The sequence below is a fragment of the Aythya ferina genome (genome assembly GCF_964211825.1).
Source record: "Aythya ferina genome assembly, chromosome: 1".
Taxonomy (NCBI): Eukaryota; Metazoa; Chordata; class Aves; order Anseriformes; family Anatidae; genus Aythya; species Aythya ferina.
Genome location: NC_140296.1, coordinates 126248601 through 126267167, shown reverse-complemented (window position 1 = coordinate 126267167; position 18567 = coordinate 126248601). Strand labels below are relative to the sequence as shown.

At 39.7% G+C, this 18567-nt stretch overlaps 1 protein-coding gene across 3 annotated transcripts in view; it reads left to right on the top strand.

Annotated features, from left to right (window-relative positions):
* The window catches only part of TULP3 (TUB like protein 3), a 36030-nt gene extending 18049 nt beyond the window's left edge, over positions 1 to 17981 (top strand). For all 3 annotated transcript variants that reach the window (XM_084502713.1, XM_084502714.1, XM_084502715.1), the window contains exons 3-11: positions 3763 to 3925; positions 6739 to 6915; positions 8012 to 8145; positions 9692 to 9889; positions 10369 to 10481; positions 10897 to 11011; positions 13424 to 13522; positions 15687 to 15858; positions 16352 to 17981. In XM_084502713.1, coding sequence (XP_084358839.1) covers positions 3763 to 3925; positions 6739 to 6915; positions 8012 to 8145; positions 9692 to 9889; positions 10369 to 10481; positions 10897 to 11011; positions 13424 to 13522; positions 15687 to 15858; positions 16352 to 16485 — 1305 coding nt within the window. In that variant the 3' untranslated portion in view covers positions 16486 to 17981. The remainder of the gene's footprint in view (positions 1 to 3762; positions 3926 to 6738; positions 6916 to 8011; positions 8146 to 9691; positions 9890 to 10368; positions 10482 to 10896; positions 11012 to 13423; positions 13523 to 15686; positions 15859 to 16351) is intronic.
* Positions 17982 to 18567: the final 586 nt, after the last annotated feature.

The window sequence follows — 18567 nt, the reverse complement described above, 5'->3', positions numbered from 1 at the left end:
TTGCATCTTCAAGAGTGAAGTGATTGAAGCCTTCTTGCGTACAATCTTTCTGTTCATTGTACTGATAGGAAGAGTACCAAACTGCTTCTCTTATTAGTCTGATATGATGTATTCATCTAATCATAGAATCATAGAATCATAGAATATCCTGAGTTGGAAGGGACCCTTAAGGATCATCAAGTCCAACTCTCGACACCGCACAGGTCTACCCAAAAGTTCAGACCATGTGCCTAAGTTCACAGTCCAATCTCTTCTTAAATTCAGACAGGCTCGGTGCAGTGACCACTTCCCTGGGGAGCCTGTTCCAGTGTGCAACCACCCTCTCTGTGAAGAACCCCCTCCTGACGTCCAGCCTAAATTTCCCCTGCCTCAGCTTAACCCCGTTCCCGTGGGTCCTGTCACTAGTGTTAATGGAGAAAAGGTCTCCTGCCTCTTGACAACCCCTTACGAGGAAGTTGTAGACTGCGATGAGGTCTCCCCTCAGCCTCCTCTTCTCCAGGCTGAACAGGCCCAGTGACCTCAGCCGTTCCTCGTACGTCTTCCCCTCCAGGCCTTTCACCATCTTCGTAGCCCTCCTCTGGACACTTTCCAACAGTTTCATGTCCTTTTTATACTGTGGTGCCCAGAACTGCACACAGTACTCGAGGTGAGGCCGCACCAGCGCAGAGTAGAGCGGGACAATCACCTCCCTTGACCTACTAGCGATGCCGTTCTTGATGCACCCCAGGATACGATTGGCCCTCCTGGCTGCCAGGGCACACTGCTGGCTCATATTCAACTTGCTGTCTACCACGACCCCCAGATCCCTCTCTTCTAGGCTGCTCTCCAGCGTCTCATCGCCCAGTCTGTACATGCAGCCAGGGTTTCCCCGTCCCAGGTGCAGGACCCGGCACTTGCTCTTATTGAACTTCATGCGGTTGGTGATCGCCCAGCTCTCCAACCTGTCCAGATCCCTCTGCAAGGCCTTTACGCCCTCATTCGAGTCCACAACTCCTCCAAGTTTGGTGTCATCAGCAAACTTGCTCATAATACCCTCTATTCCTACATCCAGATCATTTATAAAAATATTGAAAAGTACCGGCCCTAAAATGGAGCCTTGAGGGACCCCACTGGTGACCGCGTCTGACTGCAAGAAGTCAGATGCATTACCGCGTCTGGTAATGCATCTGACTTCTTAGGCAGCACGTTGGAAACTCATTAGAACCAGAGTTGATGGTTTGTGATGGTTCAGTCATCCTCTGTCCTGATGTTGTGCTTTTCTATGGTGCAAAGAAAATGCTTCTGAAAATACTTAATATGTGGAGTTCACAAAATCCTGAATGAATCACAATACTTGGCGTCTGTTATTTATTTAATGGGTTAAATGTTCCTGTGTTCTGTTCATGAACTATCTGATTTTATTTTTTTGTTGTTGTTGTAATGCTATATGCGTTTTTACTGTGACTCAGAGTTGGAGGAAAAGGCCACTTAGTAGACAAAAGGAAACAAAATACAGCTTGTTTTTTTAGATTTCATCTTAGTGGAACAAGTCTAAGAGCAAACAGTGCTGAAGGTAATGCTGCTTTGCCACCTTGTGCATGGAGAAGGAACTGTTACTAACCATCCCTTCAATGAGCTTGTAGATTTTCATCTCAATAAGCAAAGCAGTAGAAAGAAACCTTTTAAAAACAAACGAAATTACTATCAAGTTTCATCACTTTGGTTATCTTGAAGTTCTTGTGAAAAGAAGGTTGGTCACATATACCAGCAATAAAGTATATGTTTCAGTATGACCCTATTACCCTGTTAGATTGGTGAGTCCCCAGAAAGTCATTAATGAAGCAGAATTTACTATAATGAGAAAATAAATTTATAGACAGGTAAGTAGTAAATTATTATTATAAATTATTATTATTTTTTAAATGATCTAATAGAATAATCAGTTTAGTAACTCTAAAAATTATTATATCCCATACTGATCCCAATAATAGTTTCAAGCTATGTACTTTCTTACTGCCTTTAGAATGTGTTTTTTTTTTTTTGTTTGTTTGTTTTTTCTAATTGTGTATTTGCCATGTAGAAAAGCCTCGGCAACAGTTTTTTCAAATTTTTATTTTATTTTTTTTATTCCAGTTTTTCCCGACTCCTTTTATGTCAACTATTACAGATTTAGAAAATATTACAGATGTATTTTTAATTTTCACTTAGCATTAATTTAAAATAATAATTTAAAAAATATTTGAATTCTTCTGGACAATTTGACTATGCTTGTAGAGAAAATATTCTGACCTGTGATGACTGAGCATTTTCTAAGAATTCTACTTTACTGCTTGTTTTTCTTCCTTTTCTCTAGACCAGTCTGATAATCTCTTTGTAATTCTATGTATTTTTTGCTGTGCAGGACAATCTGTGCAAATACTTTTGCAGTAATGAGTGATACCTGTATTACTATCTAGTCTTCAAAGTGAAATCATGAATTTAAAAAAGTACATATTTTGGAGAAAATAACTTGAAAAGCAGAAAGAAAGAATAAAGGACCAAGTTGTGTTGGAACCTTTCAGGGAGAGGTTGCCTCAGAAACTGTCCTCACTTGAGATAAAAAGCCTAACAGGAGAGAAAAGTTCCAACAAGAGAGAGAAAAAGTGTAGCAGGAAAGGATTCCAAAAACATTAGTCTCAAGTGAGTTGAGTTGTTGTTACTATTTATCTGTTGGATACTTGGATCCTTAACTGAGAAGCACTTGGTGAAGAAATTATTTTTAGAAAAAAGTTTTATTTTTAACATCCACTTATGGATATAAAGTTATTTCCTTTCAATCCTGAATTACACAGAAATATTTTACAAGGTAGATCTTTTCCTATTACTAAATCAGTCTTATTTTAATGACTGGGTGTTTTTTTGTTTGTTTGTTTATTTCCTCCTCTGTTTTATCTCGAAACATCTGTTTCTGGGAGCTGTCTGAGTTCTCCCTGTTAGATGATAGCCTTTTCACAAAAGCCATTTCCTTTGCAAGTACTGACCTGCTTTTACTGCATTGTGACAGCATTTATAACTGCAGTGGCAGAATAAGCCCTTGTTAAGGATGTTTAGAAATTGTATGCTAATATAATGGAAGGCTTAATTACCATATAATTAATAGGTCATGGGCTCTTATTTTTACTCTGATAATCTTGGTGTTAATCTTGCTGATAATCTTGGTTGTCAATGTTAGTTTAATTGTAAAAACCAGTGAGGATAAACTATATATTTCCTGTATATGAGGGAAGTTGTCCTAAAAGACAGAACATCTAGTCCAATTGTAACTATAGTGCAGCAAATGGAGAGTCCTTGTGTGCTGTTTGGTCTGTTCTGTTAGCTTAAGCATGGAGTAATAAAATTGACAGAATATGCTGTATGTTGCAACATTACTATATGAAGTGTCTAAGTGACTACTGCATTTGTCTGATTTAAAGGGTTGCTGCAGTTTTTACTGCAGGAGTTAGGAGGAATGGAATTAATGGAGTTAAAATTATCTGTGAAAAGGAATTATAATTATGTATTGATGGTCTCAGGATAGAAAATAAGCAGGTGTCCTCATCACCCATCAGTCACTGATGGAGAACCAAAGGCTTTGGAGTATCTCGCTCCAAGACACTGTGGTACGTTTATCTAGGATTTTTGTAAAAGTTTGCAAGTGCATTTTAGGTTGATTGTAGATCCACTAGCATGTCATTACCAGTGGCTGAGGCACTTCCTCTCTGGATGTGGTTACTCATTCCTATTTCATGTTTTTCTTTATTTCAGAGAGCTCTTCTAGAGAAGAAGCAGAGGAAGAAACGTCTTGATCCCTTGATGGTACAGCCAAATCCTGAGGCAAAGCCGCGCAGGCCAAAGCCCAAAGGATGCGAGGAGCAGACTCCTTTAGTAGAAACTCCTACCCCGTTCCACAGTGATGTTATGTTACATGGTAAGTAATCAACCAAATTGCAATGATGTTCCTCAAAATGCCAGCACATACATTTTATGTCACATGTGGTGACCTACTTTGGTGTGACAGTGGTCAAGCAATAAATAAGATTGGTCACACCTTTTTTATGTACACAAGTACAACTGTATTATTAATATAGTAGAGAAATATTGAACTGTATAAACAAGTAAAAAACTTACCTTGAATTTTGTGACAGCTGCCTTTCAGTACGCTCTCACTTGTGTTTAGCTAAAAAGAAGTGTAGAAATGGGCTAGGAACTTCTGTATTGGCAGGGAGCTACAAATACAGAGTAAGAGAGTTTTCTGAAGCAGTAGGATAAAGAAAAGAGAATAGTCCAGTGGTGGCTGCCTTTACTGTCTTTCATAGAATCAATGTATGCTCCATCTCAAGATTGGATATGACTGGATGTGGAAGCCCTACATTGCAGTAGAAATGTCAGGAAGTAGTTTATGAGAGCCAAGATCCTGTCAGGCTATCAAGAAAGTAACAGCAAATAGGTTTTGAGATGCATACTAATGCAGGATGTTATAATACCACTGTTAGATTAATAGGGAATTAATTTGCAGAGTAGAATTTAAACCAATGTTACCTAATTTGAAGATCACATATGATATCCCGTGAGATCCTGTCTTTTAAATGTTTTCCTTGGTTTCAAGATCTTTCACAATCATGGGATGAGGAGGAGAGTGGTGATGTAGCATTTACATGTTTAAAATCAGGTTGGGGAAATCTGAAGAAGGACAGCTTTAAATGGGGAGAGAGGAAGAGAGGAAGTGAAAGACTGATAAACATTCAAAGTTAGGAAACTTCAGTAGTACTGAAACTACAAGACAAAATGAAATTTACTACTCCCTCACTAGCGTACCTAGTTCTGAAGTTTCTTCAGCGCAAACAAATGACTCTTGGGAGTCAGACCCAACGGGGAGAGGGGTCCAGGAAGGCTGGATACTCCTCAAAAAGGAAGTCTTAAAGGCACAGGAGACAGGCTGTCCCTGTGTGCCATAAGATGAGCCAGTGGGGAAGAAGAATGGTGTGGCTGAAAAGGGAACTTCTGTTGAACATCCAGGAGAAAAAGAGAGTTTATGTCCAGTGGAAGAAGGAACAGGCAACTCAGGGAGAGTACAAGGAGGTTGTCAGCACATGCAGGGGAAAAAATCAGAAAGGCTAAAGCCCAACATGAGCTCAACCTGACCACTATGGTAAGATAACAAAAAATGTTCTTACAAATATATTAACAATAAGAGGAGGACCAAGGAGAATCTCCATCTTTTACTGGGCACGGTGGGGAACAGGACTACTGAGGATAAGGAAAGCACAAAGATTCTCAGTGCCTTCTTTACATCTGTTTATTAATAGTCAGACCAGTTATCCTTGGGTTCCTCAGCCTCCCAACCTGGAAGTCTGGGACAGGAAGCAGAATAAACCCCCCACAGTTCAGGTGGAAACAGTTAGAGACCTGCTGCTCCGCCTGGACTGTCACAAGTCCATGGGGCCAGATGGGTTCCACCTGAGGGTGCTGAGGGAGCTGGCAGATGTGATGGCCAAGCTGCTTTCCATCATCTATCAATAGCCTATCAGCAGAGAGGTCCCTGATCACTGGAGACTTGCTAATGTGGATATTAAATTGGGGTCTTGGACAGGTACACTCTTCGCTGGGTTAAAAACTGGCTGGATGGCCGGGCCAAGAGAGTGGTGGTGAATGGGGTGAAATCCAGATGGCGACCGGTCACCAGTGGTGTTCTCCAGGGGTCATTGTTGGGGTCCATTCTCTTTAATATCTTCATTGATGATTTGGATGAGAGAATTGAGTGCACCCTCAGTGAGTTTGCAGATGACACCAAGTTGGGGGAAGTGTCGATCTGCCAGAGGATAGGAAAGCCCTGCAGAGGGACCTGGACAGGTTGGATAGATGGCCATAGGCTAACAGGATGAAGTTCAGCATGGCTAAGTGCCAGGTCCTGAACTTCGGTCACAACAACTCTATGCAATGCTACAGGGTTGGGGCAGAGTGGCTGGAAAGCTGTGCAGAGGAAAAGGACCTGGGGGTGCTGGTTGATGCTCAGCTAAACATGAACCAGCAGTGTGCCCAGGTGGCCAAGAAGTCCAACGGCATCCTGACTTGCATCAGAATAGTGCAGCCAGCAGGAGCAGGGAGGTGATCGTCCCCCTGTACTCTGCTCTGGTGAGGTCACACCTGAAGTACTTTGTTCAGTTTTGGGCTCCTCACTACAAGAAGGACATCGAGGCCCTGGAGCGTGTCCAGAGAAGGGCTATGAAGCTGGTGAAGGGCCTGGAACACAAGTTCTATGAGGAATGGCCAAGGGAACTGGTGTTATTTAGTATGGAGAAGAGGAAGGTCAGTTTGTTAAGCTTGTAGCTGTGGATGCTTTTTATCAGATTGATCTGTGATGCTCACTGTAGAGCACTCACTCAATACAACTTCTTACAAACAAGGAGTTGGAAAGAGTAGTTATCCATAAATAAATTGAAAGGTACCAATGTGCATGACAAATACTGCTCATCTTAATTGCTTGAGTCCTTGAAAAAAAGTATATGCAATGACTTACAAATGGAGAAGCTCATGCCTGACATGTTTAAAGTGACAGGGGATCTGTACCACAGTCAGGCCTGGCTCCTCCCAGGTCTGACAAAAGTTGAAGTAAATAAGAATACTTTAGTACTTTAAAGGGATGCTTGAGCTAGGGGAGGTGAAATAGAAACCATCCATCCTGGGAAATGTATTTACCTGTAAAAATGAAGCTTTTGCATTCTCTTTCATTTTGGCCTGAAGGCATTGATGGACCAGCTGCTTTCCTGAAATCAGAAGTGCAAGATGTAGGAACCAAGCTCCAAACTCTCTCTGTTGGATCTTCCATAACAGAAGACAATGCAGATGAGGAAAAGGATGGACAGTCTCTAACAGAAACATCCGTCAAGCCAGATCTGCAAGAAATCTTAGAGAAACGAGGTAAGAGTTGATAATGGGCAGAGGTCTTTTTCAGGACTCTTCTACTTGTAATTTTTTTTTCAGTAGCATTTAAGAAATCATTAAACAAATGTCTGTAGGATCTTCCTCTTACAAGCAGAGCTAGTAGATTCTACAGCATGTAGAAATGCAGATCTGCAGTTTCTTTTTCTGTTGTTAATTTGAATATGACAATATGCTTTATAATTTTCTGGCCTTTCTAAAAAAAAAAATCTAAGATTTCTTTTGGTGACAAAACATTATACTTCACATCTTGCTAAAGTTCGGGGTTATTTTAGTCCAGATATATCTGGATACGATATACAAAATGCTTGAATATTTTTACAACAGCAGAACCTTCTAAAAACAGTAATATTGTAATTTAACTGTTGAGGAGACTAACAATGATATATAACAATGATATAACACCAAGTAAAAGGAAACACCAAATAGCGATGTGTTCTGATGTAGTCTTTATTCAGAGTTACTTTTGTTATATACCCAGTCATCCCTACATAACTGTGCTTGGTTTAAGATTAAATAAATAAATACTGGAACAATTCTATTTCCATTCTGAAAATCAAATCATTAGTAGTATTTAACAAACCTGAGTTTCTGCTACTGATGTAAGAACAGGAAAGCATCTAGTTGAAGAAGTACCATACTCCATTTCAGTGTCTGTAATACTAAGGGGAAATAGTAAAGGATGTAAACTCTGTAGAGTCCAAGCTGCAGGGTAGGTTTCACCCTATTGAGCTGGATTGTCTTTTTTGTTCTTAAAGCACGGAGAGCTTTTCTGCATAAAAATAGGCAAAATTTAATTCAATGGTAGCATATGCTAAACGTGCTATATCATGTAAAATATGCATTAATAAAAGCTTAATCAGCTGCGCACTGTCAGCTGTAAAATGTCACCACTGGTTTGAATTTCAAAGCTCAGGAAACATTATAGCATGAAGAAAATCAGCATTGGAAAAACAGAAATTAATTGAAGAGACAGAACAGGATAGTTATGTAAGGGTCTTATGTGAATTTGTGATATCCTGATCTTATGACACCTTCTTTCAAAGGTTACTTGCTTGATCCTATGTTCTGACAGGAATTTCAGGCAGTTTGAATTTTGATGAGGAGGACACGGAAGAAGAGGAAGAAGCTAGTAAGAGACCAGCATCTCATTCACCACATCCTGAATCTGAGAGGCCTAGTTCTGCAACCAGTGAGAAATCCTTTGCAGTAGGTGTTTTGAAATCAGTTTCTGATAAGGGCAGGGTATGTGCTTGATTTTGACTTACTAACCATTTTAGTACTGGGTGAAAATACAGTATTTGGAGCTGTCATTAATCCCTGAAGTCAGGGGAAGGACAAGATTATCAGATTATCTAACAGAAGGCTCCCTGAGTTAAACACAAAGACCTAGTAATGATCAAAGGAACAATGATGGGCGGAGGAACCCAACCCAAGTAACCTAATCAGTGAAGAACAGAACACAATGAATCAGCTACCCCTATGATGCTCAAAGGAGAAAGATTGTCTCCAGCTCAAAATCCACTAGTCTGCTTGAAGGATTATAAATTTTAATGTGGGATGCAACGGTGAATAGAATTTTGCAATGGAACACAAAAAATTCTGGGATTATACAAAATTTATAGGGTGATTAGAGGAAGGGACACAAGGGGGGGGGAAGCAAGGTGGATCAAGGAGCAACATGCATGGGAAAACAGGAAGTAAAGGGAGGGGATAAAAGTCTGCAGCAATCCTGGATGTAGAGTCATAGAATCATAGAATATCCTGAGTTGGAAGGGACCCATAAGGATCATCAAGTCCAACTCCTGGCACCGCACAGGTCTGTACTTAAGTCTGCGCTACTATTCAAGAGACCAACGTGAGTATGCTTGTGAGGTGACTGGGTGTATAATGTGCTGCACTGCCAGTGAGTAATACAAGAGGTCTGGTTTCTGGTAACTTGAGTGACTGGGGTATGGGTGCCAATTGCTGGAGATGACTTGTGGGGGTGCCACAAGGGGTGGGTGAGAACCACTAGCGAATTTCAAGTGTGTGCCTGTATGTGTGTACTCACACAGACTTTCTGCTGTCTGGACCTGGTGAAAGGAGTAAACCATCAACCTCATCTCCTAGGCCCAGTCAGACAAAGAATGCCCTGGGTTCTATAAGCTACAGGATTCAGCTACCTCTAAGAAAAATGACTTTAATAAGTGATACCAGATTTCCATTAGAATTCTGGTTCCTTTGGTGACCATAGCTTGTATCCTGACTATATGCATTGCTCCAAGGCTCCTCCAGCATTTAGTTGGGAAGGTTCCACTGTCATCTTGCTCTGTTTTTGCTGGTTTTCCGAACCAACATAAGCTTAGTGCTCAATTCAGTTGCAGAAAGTACTTTGTCTTATTGCAGCATCCATCAGTCCAGTTCATCATGCTGCTTTATTTCCCACAGAGTGTTTGAAGGTCTAAAAGCAGAGAGGCTGTTTGATTAGAATGTTTATGGTATATCAACCTATTTCCCTATTCCTAGTAATTCACTTTTTCTCTAGTTCATGACTACTTTTTCTCTCCTCCCCTTGGAGGGTTAGACTACTCAGCGTAAATAGTCTTTAGTCACTTTCTTCAGAGAAACACAAGTGTTTTTTCATTCAGCTTTCCTTTCCCAAATATATTCTAGAGGCATGAGATCTTCTGTTTCAACAGGCCTTTCTTTTCCTGGGGAATACCAGAGCCTCTGATCTGATACTGGTTTGCTAATATGATGGTTCTTTCCACAGGAAACAGGTGCTTCCTGTAGTCCATCCCCTCAGGCAGTTGCACATCTGGGAGAAGTAGAGAACTTGGAGGATTTTGCATTACGCCCTGCACCCCGTGGTATTACAATCAAATGTCGAATCACTAGAGATAAGAAGGGAATGGACCGAGGCCTCTTCCCTACTTATTACATGCATCTGGAAAGGGATGACAACAGAAAGGTATTGGAAGCAGCACACAGTATCTTGGCTTGGCTATTGTACTCCTACCACATAATATTTTTGGTGTAACAGAGAGCAGTGCATAAATCAGTAAGACACCAGAAACCAAGGAGAGACAGCATGTAGATGAGGACAGTTTATATTTGGCCAAGACACTAAGGAGGATGTTGGCAAGTTTAGAAGCCATAATACAATGAAAGATGAAATAAAGTATAAAAATGTCAGGGATAAAGAAAAGCAAAGAGATTGGGCTGTTGAGAAGAAACAGAGGAAAAACTAGAAAAGGCAGTTGCATTATATCCAGACTGTTGAGTGAGATGATTGGAAGAAAAGGATTTCAGGCTGTGTACTTGTGAAACAGGTAATTATGGAGACAGTAATAACAGTATAGAACAAAAAACAGAGGCGTAACAGTTTGGATAGCAGTGCTTCTGCATTCTTTCAAAACACCAGTCTTGATCAAAATTTTGTATTTCTAGACATTCCTTCTTGCAGGGAGAAAACGAAAAAAGAGCAAAACGTCCAATTACCTCATATCAGTTGACCCAACTGATTTATCCCGGGAAGGGGAAAGTTTCATTGGAAAACTCAGGTGAGAACCACAGAAAAAACTATGGACAAATGTACATCTTCTGCAATAGGAGAGGTAGAATTTACATGTTTATTTGGAGTTAAAAACATCAATTTGATATCAATTCAGAGAATGTATTCACCTGTTCCTGCTTAATGTGATGTGTACTCACCTGGGTTGGCAAGGCTCCTTTAGAGTTACCATTCACAATGATAATTTAGAATTTGGAGAAATTCTGGCTCAGGGCTTTTCCAGTACAGGTTACATGCTTGATTTACAATGGAACTGAAATTCCTTACTGAGTTGACTGTGGACAAAGCCGATGACCAGAGGCATGTATTTTCTCTGTGCTGCACACATGTGTTCAGATGATTAAAAAAAAAAAAAATCCACTGATGCCTCTTTCTTTTTCTGTCTGTCCATAACCTAATATTAGGTCAAACCTCATGGGAACTAAATTTACGGTCTATGACCATGGAATTAGCCCCATCAAGGCACAAGGCGTATTGGAAAAGGCCCGTACTCGACAGGAGCTTGCAGCTATCTATTATGTAAGTAGTGCCTCTTCCCTTTTATGCCCTTCTTCTTTTTTGTAGCTTGATTACTAAGGAAATGGGACTCACAAAATCATGCTGCCTACATCTTCCCTCATTTAACTTTTGAACTAACTAACCAATTTCAGCCAGATATGATAAAGGGTAGGGGCCTCAAATATAGGTTTTTACAAGTTTAATGGGAAAGAAGTCAGAGGAGAGAGATCCAAGCTAATGTTCTGATGAACTTGTCACCTGACCCAACATTAGGCATGTTCCCAGTCAGCATATCCTTGATTCAGAGCCAGCCATATTATGAACTGCCCAGCCAGTAGACACTACAAAGGAACTGGAAATGTCTCGTGAAGTAGAGCTATTTTTAGCAGAACTAAAAGCATTTTGGTAAATAGAAGTGAGCTGGTATTATTTCAGTAGTAGCATGTTGTTAGTAAGGGCACATTTCCAGGGGAAGCTGTGTCACTGTCTCTCCTCTTAGAGACAGAGGATCTTGGTCTTGTGGGTCATCTCAGTCTAAGGCATAGAAACAATGTACTTGTAGCTACATCACTGTAGAATTCTGTGAAATTTTTCAAAACATGTTGTTTCATATTCCAGTCTTGAGGTTTGAGGAAAATTGAAGATACTTTACAAAATAAAAGCCAGTCAAGTGGAGAAATTCTTCTTTTATCACAGGTAGAGTAGTAGAAATTTAACAGTGCATAAGCCTACTGGAACTTGATTTTTTTCTCCCTGTTAATCTTAATGCCACATAGGGGAAAAAAAATGACTTGATAATTCCAGTACTAGCCTGCTTACAGAATCATCAGTGGATCTTTGTATACAGTATTATTCATTTCATAGAACATCTTGGGTTGGGCTGGACCTTAAAGGGACCATAGGCAGGGATGCCACCCACTAGATCAGATTGCCCATCCAACCTGACCTTGAACACCTCCAGAGATGGGGCAAACACCTTCTCTGGACAACATGTTCCAGTGCCTTACCAGCTTCTGAGTAAAGAATTCTCTTCTAACATCTAACCTAAATCTCTCCTCTTTTAGTTTAAAACTGTTCCCCCTTGTCATTGTCACCTGCCCTTGTAAAAAGTTTCTCTCCAAACTGTTACCCTATTTAACTCAACAGAGCAGGGTGTTAAAATGAGTACAGCAGAAGATATAAAGTCAATTTCTCAGATTTTGTACTGTTTCATATAGGTGAAATTAGTGAGATTTATACATGAATAAAATCAGTACTGTTGTTCTCATATGTGCTCACAGGTTTTCTGAAATGAAATAATAGAGATTGCAGCTCTGAAGACCTTCATTCTGTGTCTGTGAAAATGCTCTAGCACATTAGAAGTTGTATCACTTCTGTTAGCTCAGTGATTCTAAAAGATTCTGGCTTTTTAATTGGCATTTGGAAGCTTTAAAGGTATCATTGACATTGTTACAAAACACTTTAAATAAAACACTTTAAATTGAGCATTGGATTTTGGTTGACACTACTAAATGAATGGTTTGAGAATACCAGGAAAGACCTTTTTCCTTTGCTTTTTATACTCAATCTACTTGGAGCAGTCTCTTGCAGTACTCTGGAAAAGTCTGCTTGTCTAAAGACTGAAGCTTGGATGAACTGCCCCTTTAGGACAAGGGGCAATGGGTGCAAGCTGGAACATTGGAGGTTCCGCTTAAATATGAGACAAAACTTTTTTATGGTGAGAGTGACAGAACACTGAAACAGGCTGACCAGGGAAGTTGTGGAGTCTCCTTCTCTGGAGACTTTCAAAACCCGCCAGGACGCATTCCTGTGTGATGTGATTTAGGTGTTCCTGCTCTGGCAGGGGGATTGGACTAGATGACCTTTCAAGGTCCCTTCCATTCCTTAATATTCTGTGATGCTGACTACTTTGCCTTCTGGGTCTGTTCTTAATCATTTATAAAAGAGTACAATTTGACAGCAAATAGTAGGTATGCTCTTAAACACAAGAAAAATGCCATTCATTCTTTAGGAACAATCTAGCCTAAATGGTGATATCTATATATCATTGTCTCAGATCAAAGATCTGTATACTTTATTATATTTAACTCTTGCTCACTAGCAAGATTTTAGTGTGCTTTTGGCTTGGATGTAGAAATTTATGCCTGGAAATTGCACTTGTCTAATTTCAATGTTGATGTTTCATTAAGACAATGCAGATATACTACAAATTAGGTAGTGCTCTGTATGTCTTGAGACAGTTCTCTAAATGGAAGAAGAGAGCTATTTCAGTGATTAAACACATTTGGAGTTAGATGACTGCTAGCACAGTTACAGCTAGCAAATCTCCAAAAACCAACACAAATGTGGATTCAAGTTCAGCTTTTCTGTCTGTCTTTCTGTGAGACAGAGTATATCCATTCCTGAAAATAATGTCTTTTACTTGTATTTCAGGAAACCAATGTATTAGGATTCAAGGGTCCCAGAAAAATGTCTGTGATCATTCCAGGAATGAACATGAATCATAAGCGAATTCCAATCCAGCCACAAAATGTGAGTTACGAAGTTGGGTCATGGTTCAGATTGGAGGAAGAGGTTAAAACTTTCTCTTAGAGGTGTGGGTGTTGGTGACAATAGTGGTCATTAGAGCAGGGTTGTCCATGGCTGTTAATGAGTCTCTTAGATAGTAACAGTGTAGTCTAATGGTGTTAACTAATTTATTCTTGACTTTCACCTCATTTGTAGCCTTTTGAATACTGTTTGTATTCTTACTTGTCTTGTAGTTAGCCTAAATGCTATTTACTGTTGCAGTGACTACTGTATCTTGTTACACCTATAACTCCTCATTGATAGGACTCTGTTACACTGAGAGTTACATGAACACAGAACAAACTCTCCTCTCCCATAAGCCATCATTTTAAGTGAGTAGGGGAATTACAACAGATGGATAATAAATGGATAAGGCAGTGTTTTGGTGTAGTAGCAAGAGAGAAAGCACATTTTTATCAGAATGGTGACAGCATCTTTATAGGAATCCCAGGAAAGTGAGGATTCTTTAGGGAGAAAGTGGGATGAGAAGGATGTAGTTGTGAGTATTTAATGAGGATTTCTCATATGAGGATTTCTCAGATGCATTTGTTCCTGGCAAGCAACTTGCAGATGTGTATATGAAGTGAGGATATAGTGAGGAGTATGATGAAGATGCCTTCTGGCATCCCTAAATGTGGGTGTTATGCTTGGTGTGATAGGAAACCAGTGGCAGAAAGGACAGATGCCAACTAATTCACCCGATCAGTGTTATAAGCTAGAAAATGGCATCTGCAGCTATGTTGTGTGTGGATATAAGTTGAACAAGAGAATATTTTTGATGACAGAGAAGAGTGACCTTCAAGAGTGGAAATTTAGACTCATGAGAACCTGAAAAACATTTAATTATGCGGGCAGGAAAATTATATCTGGAGTTGGTCATTGATTCTTCATGTTTCAGTGTTCCCATATTCTTCAGTAACTGTTTAATGGTTCTTCTTGCATTTTTCTAACATTTTCCATACCCTTTTGCTAGCAGGCAAGCATAATGACAGCCAAGTCTGAAAGACAAAGCAATTCAAAAAAGTTGTCAAATCCCTCGGGCTATTGACTCTGCTTTTATCTTCCTCTCTGTAGTGTGATGCCTCTGATTAAGCAATACTGCCCCCACTTTACAGGAACAAAAATTGCATCAAAATGCAGCTTGTTAGTGCCATTTTTTAAAGTATATTTTTATCTTTATTTACTTTTATAAAGGTACAAGTCAAGATACAACTTAAACCAAACAACAAATTTTAGTGTAAGGAAAACAGAGAATTTTTGAGAATAACCTATTTTTCTATCCATATACAATACTAAAATACTTAGTCGTATTAGCCAGACCTCCACAAAAAGTGGTTTTCTGTTTGCTTCCATTCTAACTGAACTCCCATTAAATATGGGACTCTCTTTCTTGTAAGCTTTAGCTTATATTATGTAATTTGGGGTTTTATTTATCACATAACTTTTAAAATTAAATTGTATGCCATGTGTTCCACGCACTATTTCCAGTTCCTTGTAATTAATTCTTTCTCAAATTTAATGTGCTGTTTTGCTTCTCCTTTTTGTATATTTCTTTTATTTGTCTGTGTATTTGTCATATTGTGCACCTCTTATTTGATCCGTTAGGATGACATTTAATCTACTTATGGCATACTTGCCACCTGCTGCAGCCTTTTGACTTTATACTGAAATACCCCAGGGCATATGCAGTTTACACTATGTAGTTAATTGTAGATGTTTTTTGTTCATTTCAAAGTTTAGAATTTTGGAAATGGAAGTTGGATCCAACAGGATCAGAGAAAGCTTGTAAGTCTCACAAAGGAGATTTCTAACAGCACTTTGATGGTCATCTGTAAATTGCTGTCTTTCCTGTGCATGCACACACTTTTTCTCTCACTCTTTTTTTTCGTGTTTGGGTGGAGATATGGCAATAGCTTCTTGAGTGGAAAGGAATGGTTGGATTAGGAAACCATTAAAGTATTTTCCTGATACCTGCAGGATATTTTCAGTAGGACTGAGTTTAAATGCTGTCATTGTGTGTTATTTAACGGGGAATGACACTGAATCACAGTGTGCACATGGGAGAGAGGCAGTACTCAAAAACAGAGCCATTCTGAATCTGATAAATATATTTTTTTATTCTAAACAGGAAAATGAGAGTCTTCTGTCAAAATGGCAAAACAAAAATTTAGAGAACCTCATTGAGTTGCACAACAAGGCTCCAGTCTGGAATGATGATACTCAGTCCTACGTTTTGAACTTCCATGGAAGGGTCACTCAGGCTTCAGTGAAGAACTTCCAGATTGTCCATGACAATGACCGTAAGAGTCTGGTGGAGAATTGGGGGTGGGGTGTCATTCAAACAGGGAAAGCACAATATATTTCAAGAGGTTTTGGAGGAGTAGGACACTCTTCCTGGAGAAGGGAGACTGGATGAAAGAAGACAGCTCAAGATGACTGAGGACGTCTCAGCTGTCAAGAAAATTATAAAAGACCTAACTTTTTCTGGGATGGGTGCAGAGGCTGTTCTCCAGCAAAAGAGGGAACAAATGCAAGCCTCCTGCAGGGGAAGAAAAGTTAATGTGACACCTTCAACCCAGCAAAAGAGTGGTGTGGGCCTTGGTTCTTGGTAATCTCTGGAATACCACAGTCACCCCAGAGAAAAGATTTTAAGTCCAATTTGGTGACAAAGGATGGATACGGTGACCACTTATATTCGGGACTGCCAGATACTTCTGAACTTTTGTTCATTTGTTTGTTTTCTTTGCTTCCCTGTGAAATTGCTGGTCTCTGAATCTTTTTTTTCCTCCCCAGCTGACTACATTGTGATGCAGTTCGGTCGTGTAGCAGAAGATGTGTTCACTCTGGACTATAATTATCCTCTCTGTGCTCTTCAGGCCTTTGCTATTGGACTCTCCAGCTTTGATAGCAAATTGGCCTGTGAATGAGAGACTACAGACTTGAGACGTGGAACTGACTCCCATCCCTGCATCTTGTTGTTACAAGAGTTTAGGTGGAGCAATGAAAAGCACATCAGGGATGGAAAGGAACTGGAGGACAAACTTCTGCAGGCTTATTTGAAAGCGAATAGCAGGCCGGAGAGCATTATGGTGGTTTACAGTAGATCTTCTTAGGAGACTGTCCCAAGACTGAGCAGTCTCTGTACTCATTGTGGAAGAACAAGGAATATTGGTGATGGTTTTTATTGTCAGAATTGATTCTGCTTTCAGAATCCTTGTAACACATGCTGCTGCCTAAACAGGCTAAGGAAGTTAACCCACTAATTGAAACACATTGCAGCTTGGACTAGAAAAATAATAGTTTAGTGTCCATATACCTTGGATCTTAAGCAGTGCCCCTGAAGATGATGCTACCGATATTCATTTGAGTTCCTGATCAGATTAATTCAGAAAAAAAAAATAGAAGGGTGATTATAGTATGTGTTCTCTCCTTGCCCTGTGTAGCATTTTGCTGTCTGTAAAAACACTGAAAGAGAGAAGGGTTGAGGTTAAGCCTCTGTGCAACTGTAGATAGTGTTCAACAAGTACAAGCTGGAATGAGACATTGTCTGTAGTAAAAACACCTCCTTCTCTGTGGAATGATTCTCTGCTAAGTCGGATAGTCCAGCTCCTTTTCATTATTCTAATTTTCAATGCTGGGTTCTACAGTATGGAGACAGTAGGTCACAGCATGGGACACTTCTTGATTCATATGGCCTTGATTCATCAGAGTCAATTGCTGCACACTGACACGTAAGCCTCATAGTGCACACATCTGGTGTGTGCTGAAGTAGAGAACAGCTATTATCTTGCCAGTTTCACGGCCATTGTGCATATCCATGATGAAACTGGAAAACTGTATCCTTCCAATAAGACAAGAATCAGCGTTTAGCAGTTTTGCATACTGTCAGCAGACAAGTTCTGTTTCATGCTCCTGAAAAACAGACTTACTGCTTTTGTTCTCCAGAGTCTTTGCAGTGGTAAATATCACTTGCTCTTTCAAAATAATATCAGAAAATATCTTCACAGAGTTTCATGGCCAGGAAAAAAAATGATGGTAATCATGTGTAAACTTTGTTTTTAATTGTAAATTTTGAACTGTTGCTGAGGGCACCAGCTCTAGAAAATGCTGGAAGCCGAGTCCCAGATGCCCATTCTGTATTAGCTTGAGAGCCATTGTCTTGAGAGTGATCTCATCAGCACAGCAGTCAGTGAAGAGAACTTGAATCATGGATCTATTTTGTGCCTTCATGTACTTCCTGCTCATTATGCTGGAGTTAAGACAGAGTTTTCCAGTTGTTCTCCACTGAGTTCTTGGCTGAAGGCTCTGCATTCCCTCCACCCATCCAGAAATACTAAAAAAAAACCCCTTAGTTCATAATCTGATTATTATTATTTTTCTGTCTAGGACTGTGTAAAGAAACTATGTTAACTTGGGGTGTCCTGAAGCTACTATGATAATTTCCAATTTAAGTTGATTTTTCTCTGTTCTCAGAAGGCCACAGTAGCATTGCTTTACTCACCGTTTCAGCTAAGCTGGACAGCAGTGGCTCTTCAAGCTATCTGTTGATGACAAATCATCTTCACTGGGTCAGAGCCTCCGTGTCTTGGTCACATTTATGTAGATATATGAACCGCTTCAGAGCTCTTTTATCAAATACTGTTTTACATTAATTGTATTTATAACTTTTATATCTAAATGAAAATAAACTAATTTATATATTGAAAAACTCCTTAATTCTAACCTTTTTTTTTCTAGGATTTTATTGTCATTTACGGGTGTTCTTTGTTCCTCCTGTACTAGATGCTACCTCAATTTCTTCCTGTCTTTTCATATCTCATCCCTCCTCTCCCTGTCCTCTTTTCCTTTGTAATTCTCAGTTCTATTCCTTTGTGTTGTTTTCCTTACACACTAAGAAGGCTGGGAGTGAATGTAAGCTTAGTCTCTCTAATGCCTTTTTTTTCCATCAGGAACTTCCAGTAAGACTTCCGTTACAGTTCATGGTTCCTGTTTGGTTCTCTTTTCAAGCT